At 36.8% G+C, this 19,055-nt stretch overlaps 1 protein-coding gene across 10 annotated transcripts in view; it reads left to right on the forward strand.

Annotated features, from left to right (window-relative positions):
• Positions 1 to 19,055, forward strand: part of TFDP2 (transcription factor Dp-2) — a 186,212-nt gene that overhangs the window by 131,403 nt on the left and 35,754 nt on the right. For all 10 annotated transcript variants that reach the window (XM_082393780.1, XM_082393774.1, XM_082393778.1 and 7 more), the window contains one exon: positions 17,066 to 17,228. In XM_082393780.1, the coding sequence (XP_082249906.1) occupies positions 17,066 to 17,228 (163 nt within the window). The remainder of the gene's footprint in view (positions 1 to 17,065; positions 17,229 to 19,055) is intronic.

A 19,055-nucleotide genomic window follows, 5' to 3' on the forward strand; every position in this document is an offset into this window, starting at 1 on the left:
ACATACTCCCACATAGATAAGTATCACCTTTTTATCCTCATCTTACCACTTGACAGTACAACCTTAAGTATGTTTTACACAGCTATTCCTCCGTCAGGTTCATTTGCAAGAGCAAGTCGGTTTCTGAAGAAATTTTTTGTTGGTTAGAGATCCATTGAAGTATTCTCATTAGTTTTTTCCCTGTGTTCTGATCCACTGGACTTCTTTGCAAAGAGTTTGTGGAAGGAGCTGCGAAAGCCCCCTTTCTGGTCTTGCCTGGGGTTTTGATCCTGAAAGATGTTTGTTCACTTTCTCTTTCTGCCTTTGGACAGAATCTGGTGTTGTCTTCTAAATGCATCTCTTCCAAATAGGGAAGGGACCTATTTGGGATCTCTTGGGGGAAAGAAGGTCCTGGATGTGTGATGGGCAATGGCAATAGCCTGCATATGTTTTACTTTATTCCTGTCTTAAATGACTAGGATTTAGCACAGTGGTGTTTCACTCTTCCTTTGTGCTCATGTAATCTTAAGACCTTTTTTAAAAAATTCTGTTGGAATACAGTTAAAACCCTTTTATTTAGAATAAACTAATAATTTATAATAACCTAATATAATTTAAACTATAGTAAGCTAATAAAAATCAGTATAATATCTGTACTGCTTCAGTGATGTTTATGAAGTTGTTTGTTCAACAATTGTTTTAAAATTACTTTATTTATTTATTTGTTTTTGGTTGTGTTGGGTCTTTCTTGCCACGTGTGGGCTTTCTCTAGTTGCGGCGAGCGGGGGCTACTCTTCGTTGCGGTGCACGGGCTTCTCATTGCAGTGGCTTCTCTTGTTGCAGAGCACGGGCTCTAGGCGTGCAGGCTTCAGTAGTTGTGGCACACGGGCTCAGTAGTTGTGGCTCGCGGGCTCTAGAGCACAGGCTGAGTAGTTGTGGCGCACGGGCTTAGTTGCTCCGCAGCATGTGGGATCTTCCCGGGCCGGGGCTCGAACCTGTGTCCCCGGCATTGGCAGGCAGATTCTTAACCACTGCGCCACCAGGGAAGCCCTCAACAAATATTTTGATGTGCTAAGTGTTGGTATGTTCTAGGCATTGGCAAGAATAATAAGATAGATAAGTCTCTGCCGTTAAAGAGCTTGTATTTGGGATGGGGGAGCAATAAACAAAATAAGCCAATTTTAGATTGTGATAGGTGGTATGTAGAAAACTAAGAAGGACGGTTTGTAGAGTATTGGAAGGATGGTGGCTACTTTAGAAAGGCCTTTCTAAGGGGGTGACATTTGAATGCAAGGAAGACAGGCATGTAAATACCCTCGGGGAGCCAGGGATTCTAGGCAGAGGGAATGGCAAATGCAGAGCTTCTAAGTGAGGAACCAGGTTGTTGTATTTGGGGAAGCACAGTGGCTTGGAGAGAGTGAGAAAGTCAAAGAGTGATGTGGGATGAGGATGGAGAGGTAGGCAGGGGTCAGAACATGAAAAGCCTTGTAGGTCATGGTAGAGAATCTGGTTTTTATTCTAAACAGGGTTTTAAGTAGGGAAGTGACATGATCTAATTTACACTGACTGCTGAGGGGAAAATGGACTCTGAGAAGACAAGAACAGAAGCAGGGAAATCAGTTAGAAGGCTGTTGCAGGGGGCACTGGCCTGGCAGTGGAGATGGAAAAAAAAAATGGATAAATTTTGGAAGTAGAATCAACAGGATTTATTGATAGATTGGATGAAGGGAAAAGAGAAATAAAAGATGGCTCCTGTTTTTTTGCAGTAAGAGCTGGGTGAATATTGATGCCATTTAGACTTACTGTAGTTAGGAGTAGGTTTGGGGAGGAATTGAGTTTTGTTTTGGACATACGAAGTTTGATAAGTTTATTAGTTATCTAAGTGATCATATCATTAGTGTATAAATAGTATCATCAGCTTGTAATTGGTTACAGGCCTGGATGACATAACCCAGGGAGGGGAGAGAGTGAAGATCTGTAAGTGATCAACATTTATTTCCCATTCAACAATCCCCCCCAACACACACACAATGAATACATATGTACAGGAAAGTGGGGTTTGGGGTTTTTTCCCTAAATTATTTTACTAAATTACTAAATTATTTTGCTGATTTAAACATTCTAGTGAACATATTCGAGTGGGAAATGAGGTTTTTATTGTATATTTTATATAATTTATTATGTAAGTGGAATACATTTATTATAACTTATACCTGGAGTATACTGTTATACTACAAATTTGAGTTTTATATTACTTTTGTAAATAAATATAAATTATTATGGGAAAATATAAAAAGACAGTGATTGTGGATTCTAGTTAAGTGCCTGGAAAAAGAAATACTTTTTATTCCTTGGGAGTAATTCTTTTAAATACTTCATATGAAATATGAATATGAAATTATGAATACTTCAAATGAAATAAAATACAACATGCTTTTCAAACTGTGCTGTAATAGTAGTTTTATTTTCTTAAATATTAAAAAAAATTTCAATTTGGTTTTATTTGGCAAGGAATGCTTCCTACTGGTTCTTTTTTTTTTTTTTGATTTAGGGACTAATAGAGATGATAGTGTTTACATCCTATGGCCAAATTTTGGTGTTATTTGGAAAGAGGGTCTTGGTGTTTCAAAGAGCTCAGGTTTTAAGAAAATGTGTAAACTCTACTTATTTAAGATTTAGATAGGGAGCTTCCAGTTTGAGATGATGGACTGAACACCTATTTTTAATCCCCAGCCCCTAAGATCGTAATGAAATTTTTTGTGTAAAAATATAATAAAAAATAAATCTCTTGAATTGCCATAAAACATGATAGAGATGTAGATTTTCCAAGGACTGGAAAGTGAAAGCTGGTGTGATTATAATGATGACAAGTGAAAGTAGAGAAATCCACATCCCAAAATATGCATGGGAGAAGTCAGATTTGGAAGCTGTTCTCGCCTTCACTGACATGGAGAGGCCCCAGGCTCAGAGTTGACAGGTATAAAAAGCAAGAAGGAATTGGCAGGGGAGGTGCTGAGGGCAATGAAATGAAAACTATCCAAGGAGTACCTGGGCCAGTGGAACCTTCTCAACCCTCCAGATCCACTGTCCCTACTATCCTGTCTCCACACACATAAAAATTACATGTTGTGGCATATATTAGTACTTCATTCCTTTTTATTGCCCAATAATATAACATTGTATGGATATACCACGTTTTGCCTATATTTGTTCATTAATGATGGACATTTGAGTTGGTTTTACTTTTTGCCTATTATAAATACTGCTATGAACATTTGTGAACAAGTTTTTACATGGATATAAATTCTCATTTCTCTTGGATTATATACTCAGGAGTGGAGGTGCTAACAGACAAATTTCTAGAGTGGCTGTACCATTTTACATTCCCGCCAGTAAAAGGTTCCAGTTTCTCCACATCCTTGCCAATACTTATTCTCCATCTTTTTTTATTATAGCCATACTCGTAGATGTGAAATGGTATATCATTTTGGTTTTGATTTGCATTTCCTTAATGGTTAATGATGTTGAGCATCTTTTCATATCTTGTTTTCTTTTTATTGAAGTATAGCTGATTCACAATGTTGCGCCAATCTCTGCTGTACAGGAGAGTGACTCAGTTATACACGTATAGACATTCTTCTTTTTACATTCTTTTCCATTATGGCTTATCACAGGATATTGAATATAGTTCCCCGTGCTATATAGTAGGACCTTGTTTATCCATCCTGTATATAATAGTTTACATCTGCTAATCCCAAACTCCAGTCCCTCCCTCTCCCACCCCCTCCCCCTTGGCAATCACAACTCTCTTCTCTATGTCTGTGAGTCTGTTTCTGTTTTGTACATAGATTCATTTGTGCCATATTTTAGATTCCACATACAAGTGATACCATGTGGTATCTGTCTTTCTCTTTCTGACTTGCTTCACTTAGTATGATAATCTCTGGTTACATCCATGTTGCTGTAAGTGGCATTATTTCATTCTTTCTTATGGCTGAGTAGTATTCCATTGTATATATGTACCACATCTTCTTTATCCATTCATCTGTTGATGGACATTTAGGTTGTTTCCATGTTTTGACTATTGTGAATAGTGCTGCTGTGAACATAGGGGTGCATGTATCTTTTTGAATTATAGTTTTGTCTGGGTATATGCCCAGGATTGCTGGATCATATGGTAGTTCTATTTTTAGTTTTCTGAGGAACCTCCATACTGTTCTCCATAGTGGCTGCACCAGCTTACATTCCCACCAACAGTGCGTGAGGGTTTTCTTTTCTCCACAACCTCTCTAGCATTTGCTATTTGTAGACTTTTTAATGATGGCCCTACTTTTTTAAAGATTTATTTATTTATTTATTATTTAATTTATTCATTTTTGGCTGTGTTGGGTCTTAGTTGTGGCACACGGGATCTTCATTGAGGCATGCGGGCTTCTCCCTAGTTGTGGTTTTCTCTTCTCTAGTTGTGGCATGCAGGCTCCAGGGTGCATGGGCTCTGTAGTTGTGGCACATGGGCTTAGTTGCCCCACAGCATGTGGGATCTTAGTTCCCTGACCAGGAATCGGACCTGCATGCCCTGCATTATAAGGCAGATTCTTTACTACTGGACCACCAGGGAAGTCCCAGTGATGGCCATTCTGACTGGTGTGAGGTGGGTACGTCATTGTTGTTTTGATTTGCATTTCTGTAATAATTAGTGATGTTGAGCATCTTTTCTTGTGGCTACTGGCCATCTGTATGTCTTCTTTGGAGAAATGTCTATTAAGATCTTATGCCCATTTTTTGATTGGGTTGTTTGTTTTTTTGTTGTTGAGTTGTATGAGCTGTTTGTATATTTTGGAAGTTAATCCCTTGTCTGTTGCATCATTTGCAAATATTTTCTCCCAGTCTGTAGGTTGTCTTTTTGGGTTTTTTTTTTGTGGTTTCCTTTGCTGTGCAAAAGCTTGTAAGTTTGATCAGATCCCATTTGTTTATTTTTGTTTTTATTTCTATTGCCTTGGGAGACTGACCTAAGGAAACATTGGTATGATTTATGTCAGAGTATGATTTATGTCAGAGCATGTTTTGCCTATGCTCTCTTCTAGGACTTTTATAGTGTCATGTCTTATGTTTAAGCCTTTAAGCCATTTTGAGTTTCTTTTGTGCATGATGTGAAGGTGTGTTCTAACTTTATTGATTTACATGCAGCTGTCCGAGTCTTTTTTTTTTATTTTACTAGTATAAATATTTTATAAATAATTTCTGGCAGTTTCTAACCGATGGAATATATTGCACAATAAACCACCTCACATCTTCCAGGAAGAAAAAAACACTAAATTTGAATAGTAATGACATCACCCACTGAATTAGGACACAATTGAAATTTGCTTTAAATATTTCTTTGGGGGAGGGGATACCACACTTCTCAATTAAGAGAAACGTTTTTACAGTTCGGAGGTCTTTTGTGTGTGTGTGTTTTTTTTTTTTTTATCATGTCATGAATGCATAGGCACTGGGTGCTGGCAGCTCAGACTCCTTTCCGTTGGTTCTCACAAAGTGTGCATCTCTAGGTGGAGCAGGTTGGTGCTTCAGTTGAACCCAAGTACCTTTCTCTTTGGCTTTTTTCTTTTTCTGATCATTTTCCTTCACACGTTTCAGGAAGCCATCTTAGCTCTTAGAGTGCTTAATTTGCTTCATAATCTCTTTGCAGGACTCTTGTGCTTAACTCGTTTGTTTACAAGAGTGCCAACAGCAGCTGGGTGACATTGTAGACACTTCCGGTGTTGCCATGGCAGCATTTGTGGGGTGTTCCTTTTGGAACAGTGCCCATTCCCTTGATGTCTACAATATCACCTTTCTTGTAGATTCACATATTTGTAGCCAAAGGAACAACTCCATGTTTTCTAAAAGGCCTAGAGAACATATAGCGGATACTCCTCCATCCCTTTGTGTTGATCATTTTGGTGAATTACTAGAAGATGGCATTCTTGCTGAAAGGAAGTCTAAATATCTTCCTTGAAAAACTATTCCGATTTTTTGGGTCGTTGTTGTTGTTTTTTCTGTTGAGTTGTAAGAATTCTTTATGGATTATAGATACAAGACCCTTATCTGATACATGATTTGCAAGAAAATTCTCCTATTCTATGGATTGTTTTTTCACCTACTTGAAGCACAGAAGTTTTAAATTTTGATTATGTTTATCTATTGGTTTTTTTTTTTCTTCTTGTGTTACTTATGCTTTTGGTGTCATATCTTATTTTTTTTTAAAAAAAAAAAACATTGTCAAATCCAAGATCACAAAGACTTACGCCTATATTTTCTTCTAAGAGTTTTATGGCTTTGCTCCTATACTTAGATCTTTGATCCATCTCGAGTTAATTTTTGTCGCATGTGACATAAGGTTAATTTGTCTAATGTAACCCAAAAGCATATAGAAGATATGTGAAAATCTAGACATTTATTTTTATAACATTTTTCAACCATTTAAATTTTTAAAATAAGCCTGGTTTTAAGTTTATCATTTTAAATTATTAGCTAAATTAGAAAAGTTTAACTTTAAGTTTTTTTAAGTTTAACAAAGCTAAATTAACTTTGGGTTTTTTTGGCCACACTGCGCGGCATGTGGAGCTTCCCCCACCAGGGATTGAACCTGCGCCCCCTGCAGTGGAAGTGCGGAATCTTAACCACTAGACCAATAGGGAAGTCCTGAGTTCTTTTGTTTTTAACCCTCATTTTGTGGTGGGGAAACAAGCATTCCTGAACTACTTTTGTCAAGAAAAGGCACATCTTTTCTGAATGTGGTGACTGTAGTAGTAAGCCAAATGTGACAATGGAAATAGTTTAGAGAATGAAGAACAATAAAGTTTGTATTTGTTTTGCTCAGAAGCATGATCCCTTGTATACTGAGTTTGGCTTTTTTAGAAATAATTAATGATGAAATGCTAAAACCACAACATCTTATTTTATAGATATTCAGGCTCATGAAGCCATCAACACTTAAGCACAAAAGACAACAAAACATAAATAAGTTCAAAACCAAAAAAACCACTGAGAAAATAAATAAATTATTGTGCATCTGTCGCCACTCTCCATCTGCAGAACTTTTTCACCATCACATACTGCCACTCCATACTGATTAAGCAATAACTCCCCACTTTCTCCTCTTCCAGTCTCCGGTAACCATAGTTTTACTTTCTGTCTCTATAAATTTGACTATTCTAGGTACCTCATATAAGAGGAATCATAACAATATTTACCCTTTTGTGTCTGGCTTATTTCACTTATCATGTCTTCAAGGTTCATTCATGTTGTATCAGAATTTCATTTTTTTAACAGCTCAGTAATCTGTTATGTGCATATACCACATTCTGTTTATTCATCTATTGATGGATATTTGGGTTGTTTTCACCTTTTGGCTGTTATGAATATTGCTGGTATGAATGTGGGTACACAAACATCTGTTTGAGACCGTACTTTAAATTTCTTTGGGTATATACCCTAAAGTGGAATTGCTGGATCATATGGTAATTATATGCTCCGTTTTTTGTGGAACTACCATAGTATTTTCTACAATGGCTGCACCATTTTACATTCCCACCAGCAGTGCATGAAGGCTCCAGTTTTTCCACATCCTCCCAACACTTACTGTTTTTTTTGGTTTTTTTTGTTTTGTTTTTTAATAATAGCCATCCTAATGTGTGTGAGTGGTATCTCATTGTGGTTTTGATTTGCATTTCCCTAATGATTAGCGATGTTGATCATCTTTTTATGAACTTACTGGCCGTTTGTATATCTTCTTGGAAGAAACGTCTTTTCAAGTCCTTTGTCCATTTTTGAGTTGAGTTGTTTTTGTTGTTGTTGAGTTCTTTATCTAGCCTTTTACCTTTTAATGTTCTTTTACTAGAGGTGTTGTTCACTTAAATTTTAAAGAAGTGGTTTATAGAATTGGTTACAGGACCAAATCTCCTATCTGTGTACTGCAGGTATTAGCTATTCTAAATTCTGTTGAATTTTAATGTAGACATTGATTGGGTTTTGGCATGTTGCTCCACCAGCCTTCCAAAGATCAGGCTTAATTTCTTTCTTTAAAAAAGTTAATTAACTAATTAATTAATTTATTTTTGGCTGCGTTGGGTCTTCGTTGCTGCGTGTGGGCTTTCTCTGGTTGCAGCGAGCGGGAGCCACTCTTCGTTGCGGTGCGCAGGCTTCTCATGGCAGTGACTTCTCTTGTTGCAGAGCACGGGCTCTAGGCACGTGGGCTCAGTAGTTGTGGCGCACAGGCTTAGTTGCTCCACGGCATGTGGGATCTTCCTGGACCAGTTTTATATGTGGTGTATGATTTAATCCTCACAGTGAGATGGGTATTTGTGTCTCTATTTTTCAGATCAAGGAAAACTGGGGGATCAGAGTTAAATGAAGTAAACTGCTGAAAATATATAGCTAATGAATAGTTTACCAGTGTTGATACTTAGCCACAACTTTCTTCAAGTCTATCAATTCATACACTGAACTAACCGTATAAAACTCATACTGTAGTCTTGTATCTGTGTTTCGAGAATATGTTCATAAGCATTTAATAGTTGTTAAAAATCTAGTTATTCCTATTTAGTTTCTTCCTTTAAATATTATCCAGGTATGATTGTAGAGGGCAAGTTAGTCAAGTGATCCCCCCAAAACTACTGTATGATTGTCTTATTACTCCCTTTTTAAAAAAGACCTAGAATTATATGAAAAACAATGCTTCATCCTTGGCTTTTAAAAAGTATGTAAACACTGAGTTAAGGATTTTATTTACTTTAAGCCATTGTCCAATTCTTAACATAAATGTAAAATCCCACACACAACATATTTCTTTCAAAATAACTCCTGTGCTCCTGTCTCTAGCAATTCTTACTTATTTTGTTACCTAACTTGCACTAATTATGTAAATTTAAGTGTGACTAGCCATTTATGTCTAAATACACTAAACTTTAAGGGCAAATCAGCATAGAGTGGGCTTTGTGGGGAAATGTATGTAGCAGACAGGAATTGATGGATTCTTTTGAGAAATGAAATGACTTAGTCCAATGACTGGTACACACCATTCAGGGAGTGTATGCTCTTTACCACCATTAGCACCAGGTTATCAGGGTTATGTAGAAAGGTCACCAGGATGGCCATGTGGAGGAGGGATTGAAAGGCCTTGCCTCTACGCAGCACGAAGGAAAACAGTTATATGGCTCTAGTTATATTCTTTTTTTTTCCTTTTTAAAAAAAAAAAACTGTTATTGAAATACAGTTGATTTACAGTATTGTATTAGTTTCAGGTGTACAGCAGAGTGATTCAATTATATATTGTGTGTATCTGTATATATATATACATATATTTTTTTTTCAGATTCTTTTCCCTTATAGGTTATTATAAGATATTGAGTATAGTTCCCTGTGCTTGTTGGTTATCTATTTTATATATAGTAGTGTGTATATTTTAACCCCAAACTCCTAGTTTATCCTTCCCTCACCCTTTCCCCTTCAGGAACCATAAGTTTGTTTTCTATGTCTGTGAGTATATTTCTGTTTTGTAAAACTAAGTTCATTTGTATCGTTTTTTAAAAATGTTCCGCATATAAGCAATGTCATATGATATTTGTCTTTCTCTTTCTGACTTCACTTAGTATGATAATCTCTTGGTCCATCCATGTTGCTGTAAATAGCATTATTTCATTCTTTTTTATGTCTAGTTATATTCTGAGAGAGATTATGAGGGCCTGAACTAGGGCAGTGGGAACAGAGAGAAGAGGTTGAATTTAAGAGCTCTTTAGGACAAGACATAGATTAGATTTGATAGAATTAGATTGATTAGATAGAAAGGGAGGTTAGGATGAATCTGTTGTTTCTGGCTCGGGTGGTTGGGTGGATGGTGCCATCACTCATCTAGATGAGAACTGGAGTAGGATCAGGAGTTATGGGTTGGACATGTTGAGTTCTCCTTTGTATTAATTAATATGGTATTGTGATGTATAAGGACCCCTTCCTGAGAAGGCTCGGCTGAGTGGAGGAAACTGAGCCTAAGGACTAAATCTATGTAAATAACCGAGGATATGCTAGAACCATTATTTTTCTCTTCTTTTTTAAAAAACTCTTTATTTTGGAGAATTTTAAATATAGAAGTAGATGATTCATATTATGAGCCTCCTATGTACCCATCTCTGAACTTAAGCAATAATGGTGTATCTTGTTTTGTATATACCCCTTCTATATTATTTTATTTATTTTTTATTTTTGGCTGTGTCAGGTCTTAGTTGCGGCACACAGGAACTTTTGTTGCCGTGTGCGGGCTCTTCATAGCGGTGCGTGGGTTTCTCTTTAGTTGTGGCGCACGGGCTCCAGAGCACGCGGGCTCAGTAGTTGCGGTGCACAGCTCTCTAGTTGTGGTATGCAGGCTCCAGAGCGCATGGGCTCTGTAGTTGTGGCACGCAGGCTCTCTAGTTGTGGTGCACGGGCTTAGTTGCCCCACAGCATGTGGGATCTTAGTTCCCTGACCAGGGATCGAACCCGTGTCACCTGCATTGGAAGATGGATTCTTAACCACTGGACCACCAGGGAAGTCCCTACCCCTTCTATATTATTTTAAAGCAAATCCAGGACGTCCTATCATCTTCATCATATCTCAGTATTTATTTTCTAAAAAGACTCATTTTTAAACATATCATTATTATACCTAAGAAAATTAGCAGTAATTCCTTAATATCAAATATCTAGTAAGCATTCAAATTTCGAGTTGTTTCAAATGTCATGTTTTGTTTGTTTGATTTTTTTTTTTAATTTTGTAAAATAAAATACAGATACAGAAAATCACCAAAAAGCAAATGTATAACTAATGAGTTACTTTAAGGCAAACACTCTTGTAACCATCACCAGATGAGGAAGTAGAACCCCAGAAGCCCCTCCATATGCCCCCATCCCCTCTCTCCCCTATAAATAACCATTATCCTGATTTTTATAGTTATCACTTCCTTGCATGTTTGATTAGTTTTATCACCTAAATGTGCATCCTTTGGAACATTTTAGTCTTGCTCATTAAAAACAAAAGTTGATTGTCTTTTATATATAGAATTTTCCTCTGTCCCATTGTTTTCCTATACTTTAGTTGTGGAAGGAGCTAGGCCATTTGACCTATCAAATTTCCCACAGCCTAGATTTCGCTGGTTGCATACTCACGTGCATCTCAGTATATTTCTCTGTTCCCTGTATTTCTGTAGTTTGGCAGTAAGATTCAGAGGCTTTATTAGACTGACGTTTGATCCTTTGGCTAGAATATAGATAGTAGTGTGTTCTTCCGTTAAAAGGCACATAACATTTGATTATCTCTCTTTTTATGATGTGAACACCACTGATGCTTAATGCTTGTATCTATTAATTCATTGTGTGTGGCTATTAGTGTTATTCTGTCACTTCTACTTCATTTACTACTGGCACTACTTTTATATAAAGACTCTTTCCCTCTTCTACTATTTGTTTACCTGAAGGGACAGTTTATATAGGAAAGCAGAATAAAGCTTGATCCCTTCCCTTTACTGACCAGTTTTCAAGATGATGAGTTTGTTTCTGTCTTCCTCCAAAGGTGAACAAGTCTTCCCTTTAAAAAATATCATTATAGGGACTTCTCTGGTGGTCCAGTGGTTAAGACTCTGTGCTCCCAATGCAGGGGGCACAGGTTCGATCCCTAATCGGGGAACTAAGATCCCGCCTGCCACACAATGTGGCCAAAAAATAAAAAATAAAAATAAAAATATCATTATAAACTCATGAATGTAAACGTATTTGATGGGTTTCATACAATGCAATTATTATCACTATTGAAACTTAAATTGTCCCATCTTAGGTCTGTGGGAGCCTCTTCTATAATACTTGACTCATAAGTCCTTTTGATATGACCCTAGATGTCTTTGATAGCTTGTTTGTTATCTGGTGTGACAAGATGTTCCAAGTTCATCTTGTCCATTTCCTGCCCTGTACATGGAATCAGCCATTTCTCTAAGAAGCTCTGGTTTCCTTTAGGGTGAATTATATGTCAGGCTCCAGTTAGGGGCTAAGGATGCTCTCTGCTACTAGGTTGGTCATATTTTCTAGTCCTTTTAAATGGAGAGAGGTAAGATACACACCCACAAAGATACAGTACATCATGAGTTCATATTGATATTTCCAATCCAAATCTTATTAAACCTCTTCTCCATTACATCCCAATCCTCTTTTTCCATTCCAAGAATCTTGATCTTTAAGGACGTTGGGGATGAGATGTTAGAATTAATGTATATGGTAATTACTCATTGACTTTATCCCATATTACGTGCTCAATAGTCCCAAATAATAATACTAATATAACCATTAACGTGATTATTCAAAACATTAAAAAGTTTTTTTACATATGCTCTCTCCATTCTCTCCCCATTTTTATAATAGTCATACATAATAGTCCCACAGTATTTGAGCATTTGCCTATTTAAATACTATACTGTTTGCCTCTTAGCCCTCATTTTGTCTCACGTCTACAGGTAACTATACATAAATACTCACAAGGCCTTAATGTCAATGTTTCTTTAGTCATTTTGATTGTCTAAGTCAGTTATGCTGGATACAAAAATCCTTGGCTCATACTTTCTTTCAAATTCTTAAATATATTAATTTTCTTCTAATGTAACAATTTGCTGTTGAAAAATAGGATACTCTCTTTTTCTAGGTACCTAAAAAGTTCTTTTTCTTTGAAATACAGCAGTTTTCCTAGAATGTTTTGGTATTTGTCATTCTAGGTTGATAGTCTCTTTTTTCTTTTATTTCATGAACATTTTCTTGACTTACTTAGCATTTAGTATTCTGTTCCCTTGCCTTGATGTTCTTCTTCAGATACTCTTATTGTCTATATATTCTTTGCCTACCTCCAATATTTCTAATTTTCTCTTGAATATCACTTGTGGGAGTCATACGGGCTAGATTGTTGCAACCTCTTCAGTCTTTGTTGCAGCCTCTTGCACTCAGCTGGTACTGAGAGGTCAAAACTCCTTCTCATTTCAACTGCTGCTCCCAAATTGGCCTGTTGTGCTTTCCAGCAAATTCTTGTTGCCTATTTTGGGCTTATCCTGTTCTGAGTTCCATTAAATGCAGACTCATTGAATGTTTCTTTTTCTGCCCACACAGACACTACTGTGTAGGCCTTTTGGCTATTGGTAGTTTGTATTCTGGCATTTGTTGAAGGTACTTTGTCATCTAGTTTTGTTGTAAATGTTGTCAAGGGGTTCAGGTTTTGCTGCCTAGTTGTTCCATCTGTTTTTATGTGGGGATTTGGAGAGTTTGAGAACTATGCTGCTATTGCTGTCTTCCCAGACTCCCCCATAACTGGGGTGTGTGTGTGTGTGTGTGTGTGTGTGTGTGTGTGTGTGTGTGTGTGTGTGTGTGTTTACAGTCTGTATGAATCAGAATTTAAATAAATTGATGTCTTTTATAATCTGTAGATTCCCCCTCTGTATGTCGCTCACTCTTTCGCTCCTCTTTTCCCTTACAAATTATTAGTTGAAGAAACCACATTATATGTCCTGAAGAGAAATCCTAAAGATTTTGCTTATCGCATCTCTCTTGTATAGTTTAACGTGTTCTTCTGTCCTCGGTATTTCCTTCAAACTGGTAGGGGGAGCTGGAGTCTTGAACAGATTCAGCTTCCATGATAGGTTGTACATTCAAAAAACAAACAAAAAACTGGATGGGCCAGCTCAAGGAAAGCAAACAATACAGAAACAGAAGCACTCCATTTGCAAAGTTGACATTGAAGAATAGGCAAATCTATAGAACTAGAAAATAGAATAGTGGTTGCCAGGTACTGGGGGCAGGGAGGTTGAGGAATGACTGCTCATGGGTACAGAGTTTCTTTTTAGGATGAAGAAATTAGGTTGTGGTGATGGTTGCATAACTTTTGAAAACCACTGAATTGTATACTTTAAAAAGATGAAGTTCATGGTATGTGAATTGTATTTCAATAAAGCTGTTATCTTGTAAAAGGAAGTTAGATTTGAAAAAGAAGAGGGTTACCTAATTGTCTGAGACTGGTAGGAAGGAGAGTTGGCTTGGGTACACGTGCTGATAAGTTTGTAAGTGACCTCTCCCACTAGCTGTAGACTAATATATTCAACTATCTATTGAATATACCCATTTGGATGTTCTATAGGCATGTCAAACTCAACATCATTGCTGCCCGATAGAATGTAATACAAGCCACATGTAAGTTTTAATTTTCCAGCAGCCAATTTAAAAAGTAGATGGAAATATGTGAAATTGATTTTATATCTTTTATTTAATCTAGTATATCTAAAATAATATATTTCAGCATGTAGTTAATATAAAAATTATACATGAACTCTTTTACCTTCATTTCTCATGAAGGTCTTTGAAATGTAGTGTGTATTTCACACTGACAGCATACCCAATTCAGACTTGGCACATTCCAGGTGTTCAATAGCCACATGTGGGTTACACCTAGAGTACTGGACAGTGCAAATGAGAAGGTTCATAATGGAATTCATGAATTCATTCCTGTCTCCTTGATCTCAGTAAATGACCCCTCCTTTTAAGGATCATTGTCCTATTTCTTCTTCCTTACAATCCACATCAATCAATCGTTTAGTTCCACTGATTTTTTTTTTTTTGGCTGCGTTGGGTCTTTGTTGCTGTGCGTGAGCTTTCTCTAGTTGTGGCAAGCGGTGACTACTCTTTGTTGTGGTGCATGGGCTTCTCATTGTGGTGGCTTCTCTTGTTGTGGAGCACGGGCTCTAGGCACGTGGGCTTTAGTAGTTGTGCCTCCCGGGCTCAGTAGTTGCACAGTGCGGGCTCTAGAGCGTGCGGGCTTCAGTAGTTGTGGCGCACAGGCTTAGTTGCTCCGCAGCATGTGGGATCTTCCCAGACCAGGGCTCGAACCCATGTCCCCTGCATTGGCAGGCGGATTCTTAACCACTGCGCCACCAGGGAAGTCCTCCACTGATTTTTATCTTTAACATTTTTGCAAATCCATCTCTTCTTATCCAGTCCTACCAGTTTCCTGAATTCCAGAACTCAGCATTGCTTGCCTGGGCTATTACAGTAGCCTCTCAACAGGTCTTCCTGTTTCTGCTTCTGCCCTTCGTGAGTTACTCTGCTGCCAGAATCTCTGCCTCACTGAAAATTTCACCAGGCCACTCCCCTACTCAATACCATTTAGTGGCATCACAGTATTTCAGTAGTAGTCTGTGACCACAATGAGTACTACACAGATGATTGGGAATGTGGGAAAAAGAAAGTAGACATCTGTCCTTATTCTTCTGAAAAGTACATTTAGCATCTATTTCTTAATGGACATAGCACAGTAGAACATGTAAATTACTTATAAATGAATATAATTATACTGATGGAATATGATAAAGTCTAGGTTCCTTTGCATAGCAAACTCCCCATTTCCCCTTTCCCTCCAGCCTCTGGCAGGCACCATTCTACTCTCCGCTTCTGTGAGTTTGACTATTTCAGATAACTCATGTAAGTGGAATCATGCAATGTTTGTCCTTCTGTGACTGGCTTATTTCACTTAGCATGATGTCCTCCAGGTTCATCCATGTTGTCACATATGGCAGGATTTTATTCTTTTTTAAGACTGAATAATATTCCTGTGTGTGTGTGTGTGTGTGTGTGTGTGTGTGTGTATACACACACACACACACACACACACACCCCACATTTTCTTTATCCATTCATCCATCTATGAGTTTTCCATATCTTGACTATTGTGAATAAAGCTGCAATGAACATGACCGATACATCTCTTTGAGATCCTGATTTCAATTCTTTTGGGTATATACCCAGAAATGGGATTGCTGGATTATATGGTAGTTGCATTTTTAATTTTTTGAGGAACCTCCATATTTTTTTTCCATAGCAGCTGTACCATTTTTACATTCCCACCAACAATGTGCAAGGGTTCTATTGTAATTTCTCTACACTCTCACCACTTGTTATCTTTTTTTTTTTAATAATAGTCATCCTGACAGGCGTGAGATCATATGTCATTGTGGTTTTGATTTGTGTTTCTCTTACGATTAGTGATGTTGAACACCTTTTCATATACCTGTTGGCCATTTGTATATTTTCTTTGGAGAAATGTCTATTCATGTCCTTTGCCTATTTTTTAATTGTGTTATTTGTTTTGCTATTGAGTTGTAGGTGTTTCTTAGATATTTTAGATATTAACCACTTACCACATAAAGGGTTTGCAAATATTTTCTCCCATTCCATGGATTTCCTTTTCACTTTGTTGATTGTTTTCACTGATTCTTACTCAGGAAGACTTCTTCCAGTTAGACTAGATATCCCTGTTCCCAATTCCCATAGAACATTGTGAATAACTCTGACTTGGCACTTATGTTATTATATTAGAATTATCTGTCATTATATGTCTGTTTTGTCTCTCTTCCAGCCTCAAGACTCATTGAGGGAAAGGATTTTGCCTCAGTTATCATTTTTGTACTTCTGGTCCCTAATACAGTTCCTATGATATAATTGGTACTCAGATATTAGTAGAACTAAACTGCGCCCCTGAAATTTTAATGATTAAGTTATCAAAGGTTAGACCTAGGCATTAACCTAACTTAAGATAACCAAAGATGTAGATTCGTTATTAATACCAATTACCTCTGATTGAAAATTGAGTAGATAACTGAACCTGAGAATAGTGGTACTTTTAATTTTAGGTGGAAAAAAAAAAAAGCTGTAGCATACATAGAATACAAAATGATAAGTATTGAGAATATAAACTCTGCAAGTGCAGAGTTTTTGTCTGTTGTTTTCACGGATCTTCTCCCAATGTGTAAAACAGTACCTGGCACATAATAGTAAGTAACTGGTCAGTAAATATTTATTGAATAAATGAGTGGGCATAGAAAAGCACTCTAGCTTTACACTTTATTAGGCTTTTAAGGCAAAAATTAAGTTTAAAACATTTCCTTATCTCTAATTCAATGTGAAATTTATCAAATTCCTGTCTTCTCACATTATTTTATGTTTTGTAAAGGAAATCTCTAATAAGTATAATGGAGTATAATTTTTTTTTCTCTTTTAGCAAACGAAGCAAAAAAGGAGATAAAAATGGAAAGGGCTTGAGACATTTTTCAATGAAAGTGTGTGAGAAAGTTCAGCGGAAAGGTACAACATCATATAATGAAGTAGCTGATGAGCTGGTGTCCGAGTTCACCAATTCAAATAACCATTTGGCAGCTGATTCGGTAGGTAGATCATGCACTTGACATTGACTGTGATGAGTGATGCAGCAGTGTACCTCTCTGGGTTGTCTGTGTCAATTCGGGGATTCAGACAAGCTAGGGAATCCCCAACTCCTCCTTTACTTGAGGGTTTCATATTGTCTGTTGGGGAATTTTGTTGTTTTGATTTTTTGTTGTTTTGTCTTAGAAAGAATTCTTTTACTAATTTATTTAAACATAAAGATGGACAAGTATTTTTAAAATGTCTTTGGGGGTTATTGAAGAAACATACTTTTTAGAAATATGCTTTTTATATTTGAATGACTTCAGATACATTTCTGAACCTTTTAGTGTTTCTTCTATGTCTAAGTCAATAAGAAAATTCTATCTCGTTTTTAATTGAAAAAATACTACATGAACATGTTTATAAAAATCCACTTGTACCGAAGAGTATGTAATAAAAAATATCTCTCTTCTACCACAGACCCTAATCTGCCTCCCCAAAGGCACTATTCACTATTACCAGATTCCTGAGTATCAGTCCAGACATTCTTTATGCATATATATAATAAAATTTATTTCTTTTATTATTGTAAACACAAATGTGATTATGCTTTTGTATGCTTCATTTTATTTTATTCATTTATTTTTTAAATTTATTTATTTTATTTATTTTTGGCTGCATTGGGTCTTCATTGCTGCGTGCAGGCTTTCTCTAGTTGTGAGCAGGAGCTACTCTTTGTTGCGGTGCGCGGGCTTCTCATTGCGGTGGCTTCTCTTGTTGTGGAGCATGGGCTCTAGGCGCGTGGGCTTCAGTAGTTGTGGCACACGGGCTCAGTAGTTGTGGCGCACGGGCTTAGTTGCTCCATGGCACGTGGGATCTTCCCAGACCAGGGCTCGAACCTGTGTCCCCTGCATTGGCAGGCGGATTCTTAACCACTGCGCCACCAGGAAAGCCCACATGCTTCATTTTAAATTTTATTTTCTTAACAATATTTATCTTAGAGCCTCTTTTTTAGCACGTATAAATCATTCTCACTTTTTAAAAATGGAGATAAAATTACATGCAGGGAGGGAAATACACATGTCTTAAGTGTACCATTAAATTATTTTTTCCTTATCTATTGTGGAATAATTTACATACAATAAGATGTATTCATTTCAAGTGTAAAATTCAGTGAGTTTTGACAGTTGTATGCACCTGTGTCATCACCACCATAATCAAGACACAAAACATTTACATCACTCCCAAAGGGTTCTTCCTGCCTTTGTCATCCATCCCTCCCTCGCCCTCTATTCCCAGGCAACTGCTGATATGCTTTTTATCATTATAAATCAGTTTGCATTTTATTTAAATGTAGTCATACTATATGTATTCCACAACAATATTAAGTAATAGTAGTAACTGTAGTCATATTGAGTCTTTAATTCTTGACGTTAGTGGAAATATTTGTAGTTTTGCAACCTTAATTATGATAAAGGTTTTATTTTGAGATGATAGTAACCATAACTTAATTTTTTAATGAATGTTGATTTCCTTTTTCGTAATTAAAACAATTAGGAGTGGATGCTGAATTTAATTAAGTTCTGGATAGTTTCCTGAAATTTTAGGATTTTTACACTGGTATTAATGAATGAGATTGGTGAGGGTTTTTTTTACTTTTGTTTTTACCGTCTTTGCTGTTTTTTTAATAACTTTTTTCCCTTTATTCTGCAGTTCACATATGAGTCCTAGACGGGTTTCTCTTCTGCCTTAGTTATTCTTTCAGTGTCTTTGTCAACACAGACATTTCTCCCAGTAGCATATGCAGTTTGATCCTTATCCAGTGAGTACACATAGGCCTTCAAAGT

Source organism: Balaenoptera borealis (genome assembly GCF_965194805.1).
Source record: "Balaenoptera borealis genome assembly, chromosome: 5".
Lineage (NCBI taxonomy): Eukaryota > Metazoa > Chordata > Mammalia > Artiodactyla > Balaenopteridae > Balaenoptera > Balaenoptera borealis.